The 19,341-nt window shown below is 52.0% G+C and overlaps 1 protein-coding gene and 2 long non-coding RNA genes across 3 annotated transcripts; 2 read left to right on the top strand and 1 right to left on the bottom strand.

The window, feature by feature from the left end:
• The first annotated feature begins 213 nt into the window (after positions 1-213).
• Positions 214-3,976, top strand: LOC120699772. The gene is made up of 5 exons (XM_039983846.1): positions 214-297; positions 1,032-1,079; positions 1,839-2,300; positions 2,840-2,967; positions 3,345-3,976. The coding sequence occupies exons 3-5, from the start codon at positions 1,839-1,841 to the stop codon at positions 3,778-3,780; spliced, it is 1,026 nt and encodes a 341-aa protein (XP_039839780.1). The 5' UTR covers positions 214-297; positions 1,032-1,079; the 3' UTR covers positions 3,781-3,976.
• A 4,000-nt stretch (positions 3,977-7,976) lies between these two features.
• On the top strand, positions 7,977-12,143 carry LOC120699771. Its single transcript, XR_005685587.1, has 3 exons — positions 7,977-8,171; positions 11,238-11,330; positions 11,946-12,143. It is a non-coding gene; the product is annotated as an uncharacterized LOC120699771 (long non-coding RNA).
• Positions 8,564-9,741, bottom strand: LOC120699770. The gene is made up of 2 exons (XR_005685586.1): positions 9,502-9,741; positions 8,564-9,274 (listed from the first exon to the last, which is right to left on the bottom strand). It is a non-coding gene; the product is annotated as an uncharacterized LOC120699770 (long non-coding RNA).
• Positions 12,144-19,341: the final 7,198 nt, after the last annotated feature.

Raw genomic sequence — 19,341 nt, 5'->3', positions numbered from 1 at the left:
AACGAAGACATTGTCAGATATCGTCGGTCATGTCTCCTAGTCGAGTGCCGACACGGTTGCCTGTCGCTGTAAGTGGTCCCGTGGCGTTGCGCCCAAATTGACGAAGTCTTCTTCTTCTGGGAGAAAAAATAAAATAAAAATCCACTTGTACAATAATTCAGGGTGGACCTCAAATGAAGTCTTCGCCAGCAAAGCCTATACAAATAGCCGCGCTTGGCCGTGCCTGTATACTCGCCAGAAGCAAGCAAGACTAATAATATAATCAAGCAAAACCAGCGTGGCACTTGGGAGAGCTACGAACCTACCAGGCCCGTGCCCAGGGGGCGTGCGGCCCGTGCGCCCATTTTTTTTGGGGCCCCAGAATTTGTAGCAGCCCATTAACTCCCAGCATCCTTCCTACTTGGCCGGCTCTAATGCAAATGGTGAAACGGACGCATGCCACGCCCTGCCCTGCACAAAACAAAAAGGCCCGCAACACTGAGGAGTCCTGACGCCCGCCGCCCGCCAGTTTAGTCGCCGTGCCGTCTTCCTCTAATCCTGTGTCGATTCATCTTCAGTTCTTGTTTTTCACGAGTCACGACACCAAGGGCCGAGCTGTCGAGGCAGATGCCAGACGGCAGGGCAGGCAACACCGTGTCACCGCCGAGGCCATGATCGCGAGTTCGCGACGGCGACGCGGTGCAGCAGCCGGCCGGCGGCCTCAGGGCAGGCGGAGAATTCAGCAACGACAGGTTGGCAATTTCAACTCTTCACGCAATTGACTGGCTTAAGGAGAAGGTAAATATATATTTCTTTTAATTCCCTAACTGTATTGATATACATATATACTTGTATCCTTTGAGTCTTTAATGGATTAGTTATAATTTTGTTCTTTCATCTTTTATGTTAGAAAACGATCGATTGAAGCCATATTTTTTGCAAATCGATCTAGAAAATATGATTCTGGCAGCCAAAAACATAAGAATGGTTAGTCTAGTAGACATCACTTCAGAATTTCGCACAGGGCCCCGATTTATGCCGGCACGGCCCTGGAACCTACCTCCGCTCTCTTTTCCAGTTTGCGTTCTGACAAGGTCCTGGTAAGTGACTGATTTATTGTAACTGCTGCTTCCGTTTCTTAAGTATATAGCACCATCGATTTTTTTCTTCTTTTTTTTTGCGAAAGGGAAGATATATTAGATTGGAACACAGTACATCCCCTTTTACAACCAAGACCCCAGCAAAGAAGATTTTTTTTCTTCATTTGACTATCTATCATTTCTACAAATGTTCATACAAATAGATAAATCTATAAGTTAAATCTAAAGTAATTTTGATGAAGAAAGATTAAGTGTCGTATATTTAAGAAAGCAAAAAAAAGGCATTTTGGTTGCTTAACTTTGCCTGAGGATTAAGTTCATCTCTTAATTTTCAAATCAGTCAATATAGTGCATCAACTTTTATTTCTAGATCAAACTTGTCCTTATGCTGATCTGGCACTCCATAATGATATATACAACATGTGCCTCCATATAGAATGTTGCAGAAACTTGAGCGAACGGTAACACAAAAAAGTGGAAATTGAGGAGAGGAAGGAGACATATAGAAGAAGCCAAGGGAAAAAAAAAGACTTTTCACATTTATTACATGTTATTATGAATTATAAATATCTGCGCTAGAATTAATTTGATCAAAAAATAAAAGTTGAGGGACTACATTGCTCGATTTGAAAGTTGAGGGGTGAATTTGACCCTCAGATAAAGTTGAGGGATCAAAATATCTATTTTACCCTGCCCAATATGCATGTCTACTAGTCCATGTAATAATTGCACAATATTAACATATGTGCGTGCAATTAGATGCCGGTGGAGTGGATCCCGTTGGTGGGGATCCTGCTTAACGTGGCCTCTCGAGTGGTGGAAAACACGGGTGAAGCTCTGCGCTACAGGAAGAAGTGCCAACTCCTTCGGACTCGCGTGCAAATAATCACGACCCACCTGCGCGCTCTGAACGAAGCACAATGGACGCCGGACCCGCTGGCGACCAAGGACACACTGGAATGCCTTCGCCAAGTCCTCGGCCGCGCCGAGGCCCTCGTGGCGTCCTGCCTTCGCAGGAAGAAGGCCTTCGACTTCCTCAAGGCTTTCAGGAACAAGGGCGAGTTCGCCTTCGTGGATGAGCAGATCAGCCACATCATGGAGGCCTTCCACCTGGCCAATTATACCCTGCTTCTTCTCCTTTCCAACGACCGCGACGACCGCATCTTCATGGTGGTGCTTGACACGCTAATCGAAGATGGTGCCTGCAGGCGCCTACCGCAGGTTCGATCACCTCCGTTCTAAACTATCAGTCGTTTGACAAATCTAGATACATATTTTTGTTATGCACCAAGATAAAAGCCAGATCTAGATATGTATCTGGATTTGTTAAAACGACCTGCAATCTGTAATGAAGGTAATAGAATCTTGTCACACTTGTATGAGCTATTGACAAATGGATCCAATTTACTACGATGTGATCTTCCCGCAACTGCAGCTAGAACACGTCTAATAAGCTGGTGAAATCTTACTAATATTAGATGTGACAATTTGTACAATACTATGTCCGTCCCAAATTATTAATAGTTTTGATTTTTCTAGATACATATATAGTTTCCATTATGCATCTAGATGTATGTTATGTGTAGGTGCATAGCAAAATTGGATATCTAGAAAAATCAAAACAACCGATAATTTAGGTTCGTCGGAGGAGTAAAAAGCTATGGCTCCGAACCAAACAGCCGTAGATGCTCTCGGAACTTGTTGATTTTAGGGTCGTGGGATTTGGAATGGTGGAGTGATTTTTCTTTTTTACGTTTCAGAACAAAAAGGATGAAGTGTTCAAACATATGAGCGGATTGCCACAAAGTGACAATATGCCACCGGAGAAGAGGAAGCGGCTGGATTTGATAACAAGGGACCTAAGAGCGGGATCATACCTGCGACAATGGTAATCTGCTCCACACCCCTCACCCCTTCCCGGATCATTTAAACAAGAGAACTTTTATAATGATTGAAAAAATAGGAGTCGTCCATCTGATAAAATTCTACGATAGTGAAGATAGGAAGTACCTTGAAGTACTAGAATAAAGTACCTAGTACTTCCAAAATGTAGGACCAAATACCAAAAAATGGAACCAAATACTAATTTAATTTAATTTTTATAAATATTTTCCATAGATCAACGGCTAGAAAAAATTCAAGATAAAAGTACCTAAAAGTATCCATTGGTACTTTACAATTATTGTAAAAGAGCTCTTTAAACAAACTTGCAAAATTAATTATAAGAGCAGGCAAATGTTAATTCGTTTATATATGTTGGATCAGCGGGTTCGCAGGGAGCACGTCGTCAGGAAACAGGGGCCAGAACCACAACGACGACCCTGTGCTGAAAAAAGTTGCCGACTTGGCGGAGGCACTCGTGGAGGAGGCGAAGGCTGTGAGGAGCCACAACAAGGAGGAGGTTCAGCGGGTGGCCCAACTCGCGCAGAAGGTGATCTACCTCCTGCCCCATCTGCAGCCGCCCCTGCCGACGCGGAATCAAGAGACGATCACCGAGCTCCAGGACGACCTCAATGGCGCGCTCCAAAACATCGCGCAGCACAGGCCCCTTCAGTGCGGCCCTTCGGCCCTGACCCTGAGGGCCGGCAGCTTCCGGAGGCAGGAAGCCAAACGAATCGCCGAGCTTGGAAACAGCATCGAGAAGGGCTATCAAACCCTCACGCTCAAGGTCGTGCAGCACATCACCACCGGCAACGCGTAATAACCTGCACGCAGCGCCCATATTCAGTGTGCTATGTGGATGGTAAAGTGCAGCGAGAAGAAAGTGTGGTTTTTTTTTTGTTTCTTTCTTTTCTGTGATGTGATTCGCAAAAGGAGATTTGTTCTGCTGGCATTGCTAAAATTTAACATGGAAAAATCCTTTATTGTGTCAATAATATGTGATACCATATGACTAATTTTTGTTCTATGCTTCCGTCAGGCAAGAAATAATATTGCCGTAATATATATGTGGTTCCCTGCTTCATCCATGACAGAGCAACGTGTGCGTGTGCCCTGCATAGCTTATGTTTCAGAGACAGCTCTTTTGCATTGTGTTGTACACATTTTTGGCTGGAATCCATGTGTTCTACATATTTTTCCTTGCTCCCCGGGCCCTATAACATGGGGCACGTCTGCACGTCTCCCAGCGCATCGCCGTTTCAACTGTCTTCAAGGACCTCATGTTCTACGACATAGCAGCTTCAGGATGGGGAGTAATCTAGGCCTGCTAATGGGTTGGGTTGAAATGAGTTTTATGGGGTGGGTTTTGAAATGGAGTGTGTTTGGATGAATTAAAATGGGTTGTATTAGTTAATGGGGTGGGTCGGGGCGGGTTCTATATAAATGCGGGTTGAGGTGGGTAGGGGTGGTTTGAAATGAATACTTTTTACAAAATAGTATAACTATATATAAATGTGGGTCCCACGTGAGAGCTGGACTCTGAAATTAAAATCACGTGTTTATATCAGAAAATTTTATCGAAATTGATTGAATTTTGTTGGAGATGACTCAGTACGACTGGCAGTTATTTTGTGCAAAGCAGTGTGGCTAGAACTACCTGTGGGCCCCACATGAAGAGCTGGATCCTGGAATTAAAACCTCGCGTTCACACTATAAAATTTTATCGAATTTGACTGAAATTTATTGGAGATGACTCAGTACGACTGGCAGCTATTCTGTGCAAAACAGCGTGGCTAGAACTACACGTGGGCTCAACATCAAGAGCCGAACCATAGAATTAAAATCTCGCGTTCACACTATAAAATTTTATCGAAATTGACTGAAATTTTTAGAGATGAATCAATATGACTGACAGATACTCTGTGCAAAGTAGTGTGGCTAGACATATATGTGGTTCCCACATTAAGTGTAGAACCACTAAATTCCTCTGTATAGTAGAACCCATGAGTTTTTATGGGTTACCCGTTTATAATGAGGCGGGTTGGTTAGAGTTGAGAAATTAACTAATTGGGTTGGGTGAGGTTGGGTATCTAAATATGTTAATTTTGGATGGGGTTGGGTATGGTGCGGGTTCCAACCCATTAGCAGGGCTAGAGTAATCCTCTTTCGGACTTATCAGACCTTGCAGTTCGAAAACAAGGTCAAAGGCCTTGTCTTCTCTTCGCACTACTGCAAAAAGCCTTTTCGGAGCTGGGCAACAAACCTCCTCGGTTAATGCTTGATTAACAATCAAATTAAAAAATATATATATAAAAAGAAAAACCCATGACGAGCACGCCGAGCCCATCACAGGCCCGCCGGGCCCATCTGAACGGGGCAGCTCGCCGCCGCGGTGTTCGGGAGCGCCGCCGCTGCCACACTGCTCGCCTGCGCCACTCGGGGCCCGCCGCCGCCCGGGCCCCAATCGCCCGCCACTGCCGAGGAGGCCCCGCCCCGCCGGATCCGGCCGCGTCCACGGCGGATCCGGCAGCGGCCGGATCCGTCTGCGGATCCGGCAGCGTCTCGCTGCGGGAGGGGAGGGAAGCCGGCGGCGCTCGGGGAGAGGGATGGTGCCGCCGGGTCCGGATCCCACCGAGCCCGCCATGCCTGCTGCCGCCGGGTCCGGATCCCGCCGTTGTAGGGTCCTGCGCGCCGCCGCCGGCGGATCTCGCCGATCCCGCCGCCGCAGCTGGAGGGGGGGGGGGGCGCCCCACGCTGTGGCGAGCGCGGCCCAGGGGGCGGAGCCCGCGCCGCCGCCGCCATGGCGAGCGCGACCCCTCCTCGCGATTCCTGGCGTGGGAGCTTTGGCCGTGGCCGTGGCCGCCGCTCCTCCTCGCGCCCCACGCCGTGGCCATGGCTGCCGCCACCCGCGAGCACAGCCCCCGACATGGGCGCCCTGGGAGGAAGGCAAGAGAGAGAGAGGGGAGAGAAGAAGGCTGCGGGGGGGGGGGGGTGAGGGAGAGATTGGAGTGAGTTAGGGTTTGATGTTGTTTTTATATATTAGAGGTATTAGTGGGATCACGTGGGCTGGACTTCTAGGCCTGGTTTTTGGTGGCCGACGAGTTATACACGTCCGCCTCTGTTATAGTCTTAACCGTCTCGGTTAATCCATTTTGCGAGATGATTTTAACAAACCGTCTCGGTTAATAAAAAATAATCGTCTCCGAGGCAATTTTGCCTGCCTCCGAGACAATTTTGAAGTGCCTCGCAAAATAGAATCCGAGACAATTTTGAAGCGCCTCGCAAAATAGAATTTTGTAGTAGTATCGGGACACTTGCACATGTTTTTTTTGTCTCAAGATCACTAAACAACTTCATTCATAATTCACCTAGGCCCTTTTTGGATCTTTAGGGGCTAATTTGAGGACAGGATATTATTCCCTTCATCCCTTGTGCTTGACACGGGTGAGATGAAATTATTCCCCGTATCTGAACTCCCTCCCAACGACGACGGTTCAGAGCATGCTATTGTGGAGGCAGGGGAAGGCAAAGCGCAGGACGTTAACTTCAGTACTGCTGACCCATAACTGTGGTTCGATAGTCCATCCATGATAGAAGTACATTTTCTCTGCCTAGTCCCTGTTTTAGAGATGAGCTCTTTGGCCTCACATACGACCTCATCAGCAATCTCATCCAACCGATCTCTAGGCTCTGACCTTGTATTATGTATCGTCCAGCAAAAGGATATCAAGGCCTTCTTCAGTTTGATGTTCTCACGCAGCTCCAAGCAGTCTTGCTGATCATGAGGAGAAGAATCACGCCCATTCTCCAGGTCAACGGCTGCTGGTCGCCTAGGAGGCCGCCTCATTATCTCTCTGAGCACCTGCAGCACAGACGCATGTGTTGACGTAGAACTAGGCCAACACACCAAAATGCTAGAACGCGCAGCGAGCGACGGCACGACACAGCGCCGATGCTCAGACCGGTTGTCGCCGAGCAGACCGGCGACGAAACCAATAAACGTTGCCCGGGAAGGACCCGTCGGGGCAGGCACACGCAGGGTTGTTGTAGGGTAGGCAGGCCACCTAGAACGCCTTCAATCGACGTAGAGACGAAGGAGGAACAACATGTAGTAGATGAAAAAAAGTTAGGGCAAAGAGAAAAGATAAAAGATAAAAGTTGTATTATTTGATCGATTGGATACACTCAATTGGCCGTGACCCTTTATATTTATAGGGTGGGGTGGACTTATCCCGCAAGAAATTCTTTTTATAGATGAAAACCTATGAAACAATCTAATTATATTCGGACTCCTCATAGACCGGTCAGACCGGCCAAGCCTACCGGTCAGACCGGTCGGCTTCTGCCATACCGGCTACAGGGCTCAAACCGGTCTGACCGCTCGACAGAACCGATCTGATCGCTCTAGCCCAGTCTGATCGGCTTAGTGTCAATTTTGGTCGTCAATAGCATAGTTAAGTTAATTTGGCATTGCAATGCTTTATGATGTTTGTAAGAACCTAAAAAGAAACCAATCTAAAACGTTGGCCCAGGTAGGTTACCTTTGGCTTCACATCGAGCACGGCTTGTTGCTTCACTTGTTCCAGATGCTCACTCCCCAGAGGTGCCCTACTAGGATGTCTGCTGCATTATATTTACCATGCATGTATGCGTCATTCTCTGCAATTGCTCTACTCAGGTCGCTGATAAGTGATAACGCCACCAACCGGCTGCTGATCGGCGGCCTGCACCTTCTCTCCGGCCAATCTCCAGATGCATCTCCTCTTCTTCACCCAACCAACGGGATTGGAAGAGATCGTCGTGTCAAAGAACTCATCTGGCTAAACAAAAAACCTGCTCGACCCGTGTTTCTGTCATTTTTTTAGGGGTGTTTCGGTCGTTTAATTTGTTCATCAACCCATTTTTGCTGTTGGGCCCAAGCCCGAACCTACTTTGGCCCGCGACCGGGACTCGGGCGCCGCCGCCTACAAAGGGCAGCAGCAGCGCCATGTTTGCCCTGCGACCCCTTCTCCACCATCCCCGGCGCCGCCTGATGCTCCCCGCGACGTTGCCCCGAGAGCGCCCTCGGCTAGCTGCTCGGTTCCGCGCGTCCCGTGCTGGAGCCGCGTGATGCCCAGCGCCGCCGCGTCCAGTAGCACGCCAAGGTACGGAGCGCCGCCGTCGTCATCTTCTCCGGCCAAACTTGGCCGCCATGGTGAGCTCTCCGCGCCGGTAAGCCATCAAGTCGAACACCGACCCTACCACTCCTCTTTCGTTTTCCCCTCTCCGCGCGCTCTCCCGTGCGGCCGATCGCCATGGGAGGGCTGTTCTCGGGTTCTTACAATCTAGCCCCAGGAAGCATCTGTAATTTTTGTAGATTTGTTAGTGTCTTGAGGTTCCTGCAGACACTACTAGAGAAAGCATCATCAACACTGGTTGAAAATGAGCATAGGTACCGGTTTTGCAACCGGTACTAAGTAACCGAGACCAATGTGACTACCTAGAACACCGGGTAAATAACCCGGTGCCTAAGACTTCCATTGGTACCGGCTGGTAATAACAACCGGCTCAGAATCGCTACGGCCGTTCTCTAGCATCTTCTCTAGAATCGTTCACAGGATTCATGCTCCAAAGAATGTTCAGATATTAAATCCATCGATACAAAATAATCATATGTCTCACAAATCATCCAAAGAATAGTTCACAAGATACATCCAATCAATACAATCCCATATACATATCTGTTTCTGAAAAATAAGAAAAAAAAAGAAAAAATCACCCACGCGGCCGGCTCCCGTCCTGCTCCGGCGGCGGCGTCAGCTCGCTCACTCCCCCGACGGCAGCCGGCTCCTGCAGCTGTGGCGGCCCGCGCGCCCCACGGCGGCGGTGGCGGCCCGAGCGCCCCATGCCAGCTCCCGCGGCCGGCTCCTGCGGCGGCGGCGGTCGGCTCCCACGCGCATGCCAGAGAGTGCGTGAGCTTCTGAATCGAAATGTGGAGCAGCAGATCAGCAAGAAAGGCTCGCATATAGCTTACCTCGAAGGGGAACTGCATGGTGCTCGGCGGGTGCAGGCACGGGAACGGCCATGGCTTGCTCTGGCCGTGCGGCCCATCCGTCCAGTGCGGCCAGTGGCTCCCCGCCGTACGGCTGCTTGCCGCCACCTCCTTGGCGTCCAAGCGACTAAGCGTGATGCCTCCTCGCCGGATCTAGCCGCTTCATGCCTGGATCCGCAAGAGGGAGCCGCCGCCGATCCATCCACGAACAGGGACCGAGCATACGCCAAGTGCATCCTGCATCCCGCAAGCTTGCCGTCGGGCAGGGTGAGCACCACGCCACCTGTTCATCTCCTCAACAACAAACGAATCAAAGGTCCAATTCCCATCAAGCAAGCAAGACAAAGCAACGGAAGAAAACTATACAGATGCAACCATCGGTCTTGATTCTTGTATGTGCAAGCATGGGAGAGAGAAAAAGAGCGCCAATCTCGTGCGGCCAAATCTAGTAGCACATCTAGTAGCACCGTCCCGAGCTTGAGCTCAGCCCCGCCGGCCGCTATAGCTTACCTCGAGCGACAGGAGCTGAGGATGGTGACCATGGCCATGGCGATGCAGACGATGAAGCTGCTCATGACCCAGACCACCTTGGCAGTGAGCTTCCGGCACATGGGCTCGATCCACCAGCCTGACCTCCATGGCGTGGGAGAGAGGAGAGATGGGGAGAAGATAGAAGAGATGGGTGCTGAGCGGTGGAGAGGATAAGAGAGTGGGGGTCTGTGCAGTGGAGAGAAGAGATGGGTGGTCAGGACTTAAAATATCGAGGGAGATCGGGCCGGTCATCGGAACCGGGTACTCATTTCAACCGGTGACTATGTCCAGGATCAACACAGGCACCGGGTCATGGCATGACCTGGTGCTAATGCCTGCTCCATAAGCACCGGGTCGTGCCACCACCCGGTGCTATTGATGCATGGCCAATTTAGTACCGGCTGATGGAGTTAACCGGTGCTTTTATCAGTGCATTGGTACCGGTTTGTGCCATGGCGCGCCTTGCTAGCGCTCATCGCATGCCAAAAGTACCGGCTATTGATGCAGCCGGTGCTGATGTCTCACATTAGTACCGGTTCAAGCAACAAGTGGTTCCTTTGGCCTGGATCTTTGGTCTGTTTTCTAGTAGTGAGAAATCCCCCTAGATGTTTTAGATCTTTTCAGTCCAGCCCTAATTCTGACTTTTTCAGATCTAACCCCAACCTTTGACTCATTCCCTTCTGTCTCTTGCAAAAATCAGCAGGCGTCTATAGTTAAATCCCGAGTAGGTCCTTGATTGAACCATCGCTGTTTTAGACCCGTTTTGATCTGTTCCTTTTTGCGTTAGTCTTTTAAAACCCTAAGATAAGATACAGTTTAGAAGTGTTGTTGTATCATTGTCGTGTTTTTAAAATTAAATATAGATTTAATTGTATTAATGTTCTCTTATCAAGTTTTTCTTATTAAAATCTAATTAAGTCTTTACTTTAGTTTCTCCTAACTAATTATAATATGACTAATACCAATTTAAGTATGTTTTAATCATAATTTGATAGTTCAATTCAACACAAATCATACTTAATTAATTAATTAGTAATTTGTACATGAGCTTTTAATCATAATCGATATGTGTTTAGATGCTCTCACATGTCTCTTCCAAAATAATTATTTAATTAATTAGTAATTTGTACATGAGCTTTTATAAATAAAATTGGACTAAGTTCTAATTCATCTTTGTAAATATAATTACAATATGAGTTAATCATAATCGGGGTATCTATACTATAAAGATTGAAAACAACTGAAAATGTTTTTCACCTAAATTAGGCCTATCGTACCCCAGGAATGCCTATCAGGGTCGAGGGAGATGGGAGGGAGGATAGACCCATAGAAATGACGAGTTAGAGAATGTCTTAATCGGAATAGGGGCAAATGCTTCATTCGTTTCCAAAAAGCAGGGACAAAATCGCAAAGTTTAAAAAATAGGGGCAAAATCACCGTACAATTTCACTATAAAACAGGGGCAAGAAATGCCAAAGCCCCTAGAAGGAATTGTTACGTGAAGGTTGTTAGGTGGTAGTTCCTATTTGACCAACTGCTCTCAATTTTGAATGAGTTTCTTCCTAGCTGCTCAGCTAGCTGCTGTCAATTTAACAGCATCGGATTCTATGTTACTGTTAAAGTTTTTCGACAGTGCTGTTTACTGCCTTTAAATACAAAATATATAGGTAGCTGATTTTGTGAATAAGAGAGCACTTTTGTTTGTTATCTCGCAGAAGAGTAGCGCAGGAGCTTGGTGTTCCAATTGGGGATGAAGTTGGTTATGCATTTCAATTTGAGGACAGAACTTCGGAGAGAACATGCATAAGGTAAGCCTTAGAAACATGCAGAAATATTGCACTTCAAGCTCAATAACCGCAGAAGGTGTTTCATGTAATAAACTTTTTGGTTCATAGAGTGTTGGAGCAACAAGTGTTAGAAGGGAAAAATAACGAAAAACATCCGCAGCCACCAAATAGGATATTAATTTTAACGGAATACCAAGTATGCTATAAGATTTTTATAAAATTAATGTTTACTAGATATCTTTGAAAACACATACTTGCCACGTGTTTGCTCTATTTATCCTATTTCAAAAGCAAGCATGGTAGTTTCATCAGCTTGAAGTGAACTTAGGCATCGACTTGAAACTTTGGTTCAATAATATAATAAAATAAATATAGAATTTGTGTTCAATAGTATATTACATGCGTGTCGCACGTACATCTTGCTAGTTTCTTTTAAATGTCCTTCACATTTGTTTCCCAAATAAAATAGAGGAAGGTTATAGTTCTTTTGTTTGCTCTAGCATGACCATAACAACGAACACTATCCTTTAGTATGCTCCTTTTAAGCTTTCATTTTGTTTGGTGTATCTATTCTTAGTTTCTCACTGTGTTGTTTGTTTGCTGTTGTGCTTGGGCTCGACGCTCGTGTGACGGTAGAAGGAGAGCAACCAAGAGCGTTGAAGATCAAAAGAGGAAGAGTTGAAGACTCTGAGCGGTTATTCTTTGGAAGAAAGACAAGTGTTCCTTGATCATACTTTTGTCCTAATAACCGCAATAAATACACTTTTTTATGCATGCATATGAATTTTGAGGGATCCTAATTAAGGATACAACTAGTCTTTATGATCATTACTTTCCAACATGGGTTTTATATTCTTTTCATGTAGCTATGGTTGTCGGGTACCACAATTAGGGACACCCTAATTGTGTACTAAGACCGCTTTTAAAAAACACAAGCACCTGACAAGACGGCTAAGCCCACGAAGGCCCACGGTCTGCTTCTCATTCAGAGGAAAGGGAAGGACTCAAAAGAAGCCCAGCATGCGGCCCATTCGCATCCCCCTCGAACCCGCGGAACGATCTCCGCCTCGCTCGAGGGTCCCTCAGGCCCGCTGGGCAATCTCCGCCTCGCTCGAGGGTAGCGGATCTACCCTCGAGCAGGTGGGCGATCTCCGCCTCGCTCGAGGGTAGCGGATCTACCCTCGAGCAGGTGAGCAATCTCCGCCTCGCTCGAGGGTAGCGGATCTACCCTCGAGCAGGTGGGCGATCTCCGCCTCGCTCGAGGGTAGCGGATCTACCCTCGAGCAGGTGGGCGATCTCTGCCTCGCTCGAGGGTAGCGGATCTACCCTCGAGCAGGTGACTCATATCCGCCTCGCTCGAGGCCACCTCTCGGCACAAGGGACAAACAGCCCCGCCGCCCAACCGCTTGCCGTACGAAGGCATTAAAAGCCAGCCACTCCACCACGGCTCAAAGGACGGGCGATGTCAGGCCGCCGCTCCCACAGTAGATGTGACCGGGGTCCCATCCGCTGACTCTGGTCACCTTTCCGCCATCCCGGACGCTGTAGCAGCGCCTCGGGACCTGTGACGCGGGACAAGGCAGGCTCGGTACTGCTCCCGCCGACCATCCGGACCCGTCTCCCACTGGGGGAAGGGTCCGGCGACGTCACGTGCCCGACCAGGAGGGGCACTCAGATCACACGGACGGAGTCCCAGACCTCCCTCCTTTAGGAGTCCGGGTCCTCCACGTGTCCTCCGGACCTTCTAGTGTGCACGCCCGCACCCCGACCAGGGGGTCCGGGGCCGACCCGCGCCATTACTACCACCGGGACACTGCAGGACTGCCGGCGCCATCTCCGCGGGACCAAAGACGAAGTCCAGGACGACGGCGACGCGCGCCGCCTTCCCACAGTACACTTCCTACAGTGTCCGACCACTGTACCCCGTGATTTAAGGGAAAACGACGACTTCCGTGCTCCCACTCATGTACACCGCCCCTCCTTACAACTATAAAAGGAGGAGGTGGGCTTCCTTTGGCCGGGCCCGGCTAGTCTCTCTGGGCTGGCTGATCTCTCTGATCTAGGACCGGTCGCTCGCTCTCTGGCTTCTCTCCTCCAAGAGGACGTTCAGGGATTACTGAGCACTCACCCCAACCGACTCCACTTCTAGCAGAGACTTGGGAGCTTTCCTCCCTCTCTCACCTGGCTTGTAACCCCTACTACAAGCCCTCCGGGTGCAAGATAATATAGTGCCCTCGCACACCCCCTTTGCTGGACGTACGGCCCCGCGGCCGGAACCAGGATAAACCGTGTGTTACTGTGTTGCCTCTTGCATCATCATCTGGGATGAGGAAACACGCAGCATTCACTAGTTGGGATCCGGGCCCCCGGGTCGGGACACCGACAGTTGGAGCGCCAGGTAGGGGATCGCTGCGTGACATTTTCTCTTTTTCCCCATTTGATCTCCGAGGATGGCGGGCAAATCCAACCCATACCCCATGGGCGTTTCGGATCCACTTCCAGCAGGACGCGTGATCTCGTTCGGGAGTCTCGAGTTCAGAGCAACCGGCAACGGTTACCTCATGCAGCTCCTCTCGCCCGGACGCAACCCCGTCATCCCGACTTCACCAGCCCGGCGCAACGGGCGCTCGGGCCAACGTTCGCGACAGGCACGGGCGGAGCGGCGTCGCGCGGCATGCCACAACTCCCACACGTGGGTCGAGGCTGGCATGTCGCAACTCAGCATCACGGCCAACGGGGCCACCGCTTCGTCGTCACGTACCTCGGCATCCTCTATGCCGGCATCGTCACCTGCTGCGGCACTAGTGCCTCCCAGGGGGGTTCCACTTCGGCGTCGCCCTTCCTCTTCGGGATGCGCAACACTGCCGCCCACGCCTTGTCAACCGGCGCTAACTTCATCGAGCATGAGGATCTGTCGGGTCATCATCTTCTGTCGATCCGCAGCCTCATTGCGTCGTCTCCTGACGAATCCTACCCCGAGACGGCGAGCTCGATCGCCGACGACGTCAACTTCTTCATGAACAACTTCACGGCCGAGGAGGCCAAAGACTACTCCGGGGTTCACGACCTCGACGCTCTTCGCTCATTCCAGCTGGCGACGGCTTACTGCCTCACCTGCTCCGAAGACTCCAGTGATGGGGACTTCGATCCCTCCCGGGAGTGCTTCATGACGGACCTTGCGGACGAGCAGAACGACAACGCCCCAAGCAATGACGGGGATGGCGGGGCGGACGCGCGGGCAAAGCAACCGGTGGACCCGCCTGCAGCCCCTTCCTCATCAAGCTCGGCGACGCGACAAGCTCAGCTGGCGCAGCTCAACGAGCTTCAAGTCAAGCTCGACGAGCAGCGTCGACAAACCCAGGAGCTGCGCGCCACACTCGAGCAGCATCGTACCGCGCGCGGTGCACACGCCCGGGCGGCGGGACGTGTTGCCCGGGAGCGCATCCTGGCCGACGACAACGTCGACAAATCTCCGGAACTGCAGACAGCCGGCGAGAAACTCATCGCTGCGGCCTATCTACTTCAAGCCATGCCTGAGCCATCGACGCCTTCGGGTCGCAACCTGCGACGCGAGGCACAGGAGCTCATCGAGCAAGCTGCCGTGCAGCAGGCCGAGAGTTCTGCGTCTCGCATGCGCTCGAGGGCCTCGGAGCAGCCTGGAGGGACTGCGCACCGGGACCACGAGGTTTCTGTGCGCACACCACCAGCAGCGAAGGGCAAAGCAGCCGTAGTACCCGGTGCGAGGGCACCCTCGGTGCACGAGTACATCGGGAGAATTCCCGTAAGGGAGCGAATTCGTGACAATCGCGGGTACGCCGGCGACGGCGACGCCCGCAACGTCATCGACGGCAGGAGGTACGCCCCTCGGCGGGGCGGGCGCTTCGACCCCGAGCACGACAGGGGTGAGTCACCGGAGCCTCCGGGCACCCGGGTGTTCAGCCGGGAGATTCGAACCGTGCCTTTTCCCCCGCGCTTCCGACAACCCAACACCCTCGTCAAATACTCGGGCGAGACTGATCCTGCAGTCTGGCTCAACGACTACCGCCTAGCGTGCCAGCAAGGCGGCGCAATGGAGGACGCGGTCATCATCCGCAACCTTCCTCTTCATCTTGCTGACGCCACACGAATGTGGCTCGAGCACCTGCCTGCGGGCCAGATCCACGACTGGGCCGACTTGGTCCACATCTTCGTGGGCAATTTCCAGGGCACGTACGTGCGCCCTGGGAACTCCTGGGACCTCAAAGGGTGTCGTCAGAAGCCCCGCGAGTCCCTGCGTGACTACGTGCGACGCTTCTCCAAGCAGTGCACCGAGCTCCCCAGCGTCACCCACGTCGAGGTCATTAACGCTTTCCTCGAGGGTACGACGTGCAGGAATCTGGTGCATGAGCTCGCGAGAAGCCGACCCGTTAACACCAACGAGTTGTTCGACGCTGCCACCAACTTTGCCGCCAGCGAGGAGGCTGTTGGTGCCATCTTCGACGACAAATCGAGCAAGCGCAAGGACGATGCGCCCGCGGAGGGCAGCAACGTCAGGCCCAACGCCCCCGCCAAGAAACAGAAGTGGGGGAGGAAGGGAAAGAAGCCGGTCCCACCGAACCAGCGCGGGTCGGGGCAGGCAGAGGACTCCGAGGAGGCCTTCGCAGCCGCCCCAGACCGCAAGGGACCTCGAGGCCCCCCTCGAGGCGGTGGTGGCCAGTTCGACGACATGCTTAAGAAGCCGTGCCCTTACCACAAGGGCCCGGTCAATCATACCCTCGAGCAGTGCGAGATGCTCAAGAAGTACTACAACCGCGTCGTGAATCGCGACGAAGACAAGAAGAAGGATGCGGGCGACAAAGGTGGAGATGACGAGTTCCCCCCAGTGGAGAACGCCTTCTTCATCTTTGGAGGAGCAACGACAAATATGACTTCTCGGCAGCGTAAGCGTGAGCGCCGCGAAGGCTTTTCCGTCACCAAGGCCACGCCATCCTACCTCGACTGGTCGAAGGATACCATCACCTTTGGCCGCGAGGACCACCCCGACTGCGTCCCACATCCGGGACAGTATCCGCTCGTTGTCGACCCCATCATTGGCAACACCCGCTTCTCCAAGGTGCTCATGGACGGAGGCAGCAGCCTCAACATCATGTACGCCCACACCCTGGAGCTCATGGGAATCGGGCTGGACAAGCTTCGCCCCAATAAGTCGCCATTCCATGGCGTTGCGCCGGGGAAGCGAGTTCAACCCCTCGGCCAGATCGATCTGCCTGTCTGCTTCGGCACGGCAGCTAACTTCCGCAAGGAGGTACTCACTTTTGAGGTGGTGGGGTTTCGAGGGTCCTACCATGCCATCCTTGGTCGGCCTTGCTACGCCAAGTTCATGGCCGTCCCCAACTACACCTACCTCAACCTCAAGATGCCGGGTCCGAAAGGCGTCATCACCATCGGCTCTTCGTTCGAGCACGCCTACGAGTGCGACGTCGAGTGCGTTGAGCGCGCAGAAGCTCAAGCGGAGGACGAGGCCCTCGCAGCCACCCTCAACAAAATGGCAAGCGAGGCCTTGGACTCCACGCACCGACACGCCGGGAGCTTCGAACCCACCGAGGGTATTAAGAAGGTGCCCCTCGATCCGAGCCACACCGACAACAAGGCGTTGCAGATCATCGCTGCCCTCTACGACAAATAGGAAGTGGTGCTCGTCGATTTCCTCCGCGTCAATGCAGATATCTTTGCGTGGAGCCCCTCAGACATGCCTGGCATACCGAGGGAAGTCACCGAGCACTCCCTTGATGTCCGACCCAACTCCAAGCCGGTGAAGCAACGCCTGCGACGCTTCGACGAGCTCAAGCGCCGGGCGATCGGCGAGGAGTTGCAGAAACTTCTGGCGGCTGGATTCATCAAAGAGGTATTCCATCCCGAATGGCTAGCTAATCCAGTATTAGTGAAGAAAAAGAGTGGAAACTGGAGGATGTGTGTAGATTACACTAGTTTAAATAAGACATGTCCGAAGGTTCCCTTTCCTTTGCCACGAATTGATCAGATTGTAGATTCTACTGCGGGGTGTGAGCTTTTATCCTTTCTTGATGCTTACTCTGTTTACCACCAAATCAAAATGAAAGAGTCCGACCAGCTCGCGACTTCTTTTATCACACCTTTTGGCATGTACTGCTACGTTACGATGCCCTTTGGCCTCAGGAACGCCGGAGCTACATACCAGCGATGTATGCTCCACGTTTTCGGAGACCATCTCGGGCGGAGCGTAGAGGCATATGTCGATGATATCGTTGTAAAATCCAGAAAGGCGGACGACCTGGTTGCTGATCTCAGGATCGCATTCGATTGCCTACGGGCCAAAGGGGTGAAACTCAACCCCGAGAAGTGCGTGTTCGGGGTGCCTCGAGGCATGCTCTTGGGCTTCATTGTCTCCCAGCGGGGCATCGAACCCAACCCTGAAAAAGTCTCGGCCATCACTCGGATGGGACCGATCTGAGACCTAAAGGGGGTACAGAGGACCATGGGATGCCTAGCATCCCTTAGACGGTTCATCTCGCGTCTCGGCGAGAAAGGCTTGCCCCTGTATCGACTCTTGAGGAAAACCGAATGCTTCACATGGACCCCTGAAGCCCAAGAAGCCCTCGAAAGGCTGAAGGCGTCGCTCACTCGTGCTCCCATTCTCACGCCACCTACGAACGGCGAACCCCTCTATCTATACGTAGCTGCGACGACCCAAGTGGTCAGCGCGGTGATCGTGGTCGAAAGACAAGAGGAAGGCCATGCTCTGCCCGTCCAACGGCCGGTGTACTACATCAGCGAGGTGCTGTCTGAAACTAAGACACGCTATCCACAAATTCAGAAGTTGCTTTACGCAGTGGTTTTGGCTCGGTGCAAGCTGCGCCACTACTTCGAGGCCTACCCCATCACCGTGGTCTCGTCTTTCCCCTTGGGAGAGATAGCCCGCAACCGGGAAGCCGAGGGTAGAATTGCCAAATGGTCTGTGGAGCTGATGGGAGAGACACTCACCTACGCCCCCCGCAAGGCAATCAAGTCCCAAATCTTGGCTGACTTCATGGCGGAGTGGATGGACACTCATCTACCCCCATCGCAAATCCAGGGCGAATGCTGGACTATGTACTTCGACGGGTCGGTGATGAAAACCGGCGCCGGTGCCAGCCTGCTCTTCATCTCACCCCTCGGAGAACACATGCGGTACGTGATCCGCTTGCATTTCCCTGCTTCGAACAACATGGCGGAGTATGAGGCCCTCCTCGGTGGCCTCCGCGTCGCCGTCGAACTTGGCGTCAGGCGCCTCGACATACGCGGGGACTCTCAACTCGTCGTCGATCAAGTCATGAAGGAGTCTAGCTGTCATGACCCGAAGATGGAGGCATACTGCAATGCAGTGCACCGCCTCGAGGACAAATTCGACGGCATCGAGCTCAATCATGTCCCGCGCAAGTACAACGAGGACGCCGACGAACTAGCCAAGATAGCCTCGTGGCGGACCACCGTCCCCCCGAACATCTTCGCCCGCGACATCTCCAAGCCCTCCGTCAAGTTCAAGCAACCGACGGAGCCAGGCCCCTCGGCGGACGGGGTCGAGCCCATGGACGCTGACTTCGGGACAACCTCCGCGGACGAGGCCGAAGCGATTGAAGTCGACGAGGCCCCCACCTCGCGAGACTGGCGCGTCCAGTACCTTGATTGGATGATTCGAGGGATCTTACCCTCGAACCGTGCTCAGGCGTGGCGCCTCGCCAGGAGGGCCAAGTCCTTCGTTCTAATCGACGACACACTATATAAGCGTAGTCCCTCGGGCATCATGCAGCGATGCATCCCCATCCCCGAGGGCAAGGGGCAGATCCGCGACATCCATGCTGGTATCTGCGGCCATCACGCCGCGCCACGCACCCTCGTGGGTAACGCGTTCCGGCAAGGCTTTTACTGGCCCACCGTGGTCGCCGACACCACCGACATTGTGCGGACCTACGAGGGTTGCCAGTTCTATGCTCGAAAAATATACCTCCCGGCCCATGCTTTGCAGACCATCCCCATC

This window comes from Panicum virgatum, chromosome 3K, assembly GCF_016808335.1.
Source record: "Panicum virgatum strain AP13 chromosome 3K, P.virgatum_v5, whole genome shotgun sequence".
NCBI lineage: Eukaryota > Viridiplantae > Streptophyta > Magnoliopsida > Poales > Poaceae > Panicum > Panicum virgatum.
Note: the sequence above shows the minus strand (reverse complement) of the source record. Positions and strands in the feature narration are given on the sequence as shown.

Coding starts and splice junctions, on each gene's coding strand:
- LOC120699772 (XM_039983846.1), top strand. CDS start 1,839: ATGCCGGTGGAGTGGATCCCGTTGGTGGGGATCCTGCTTAACGTGGCC. Junction 2,301..2,839: donor CCTGCAGGCGCCTACCGCAG/GTTCGATCACCT, acceptor TTTACGTTTCAG/AACAAAAAGGATGAAGTGTT. Junction 2,968..3,344: donor GGATCATACCTGCGACAATG/GTAATCTGCTCC, acceptor ATGTTGGATCAG/CGGGTTCGCAGGGAGCACGT.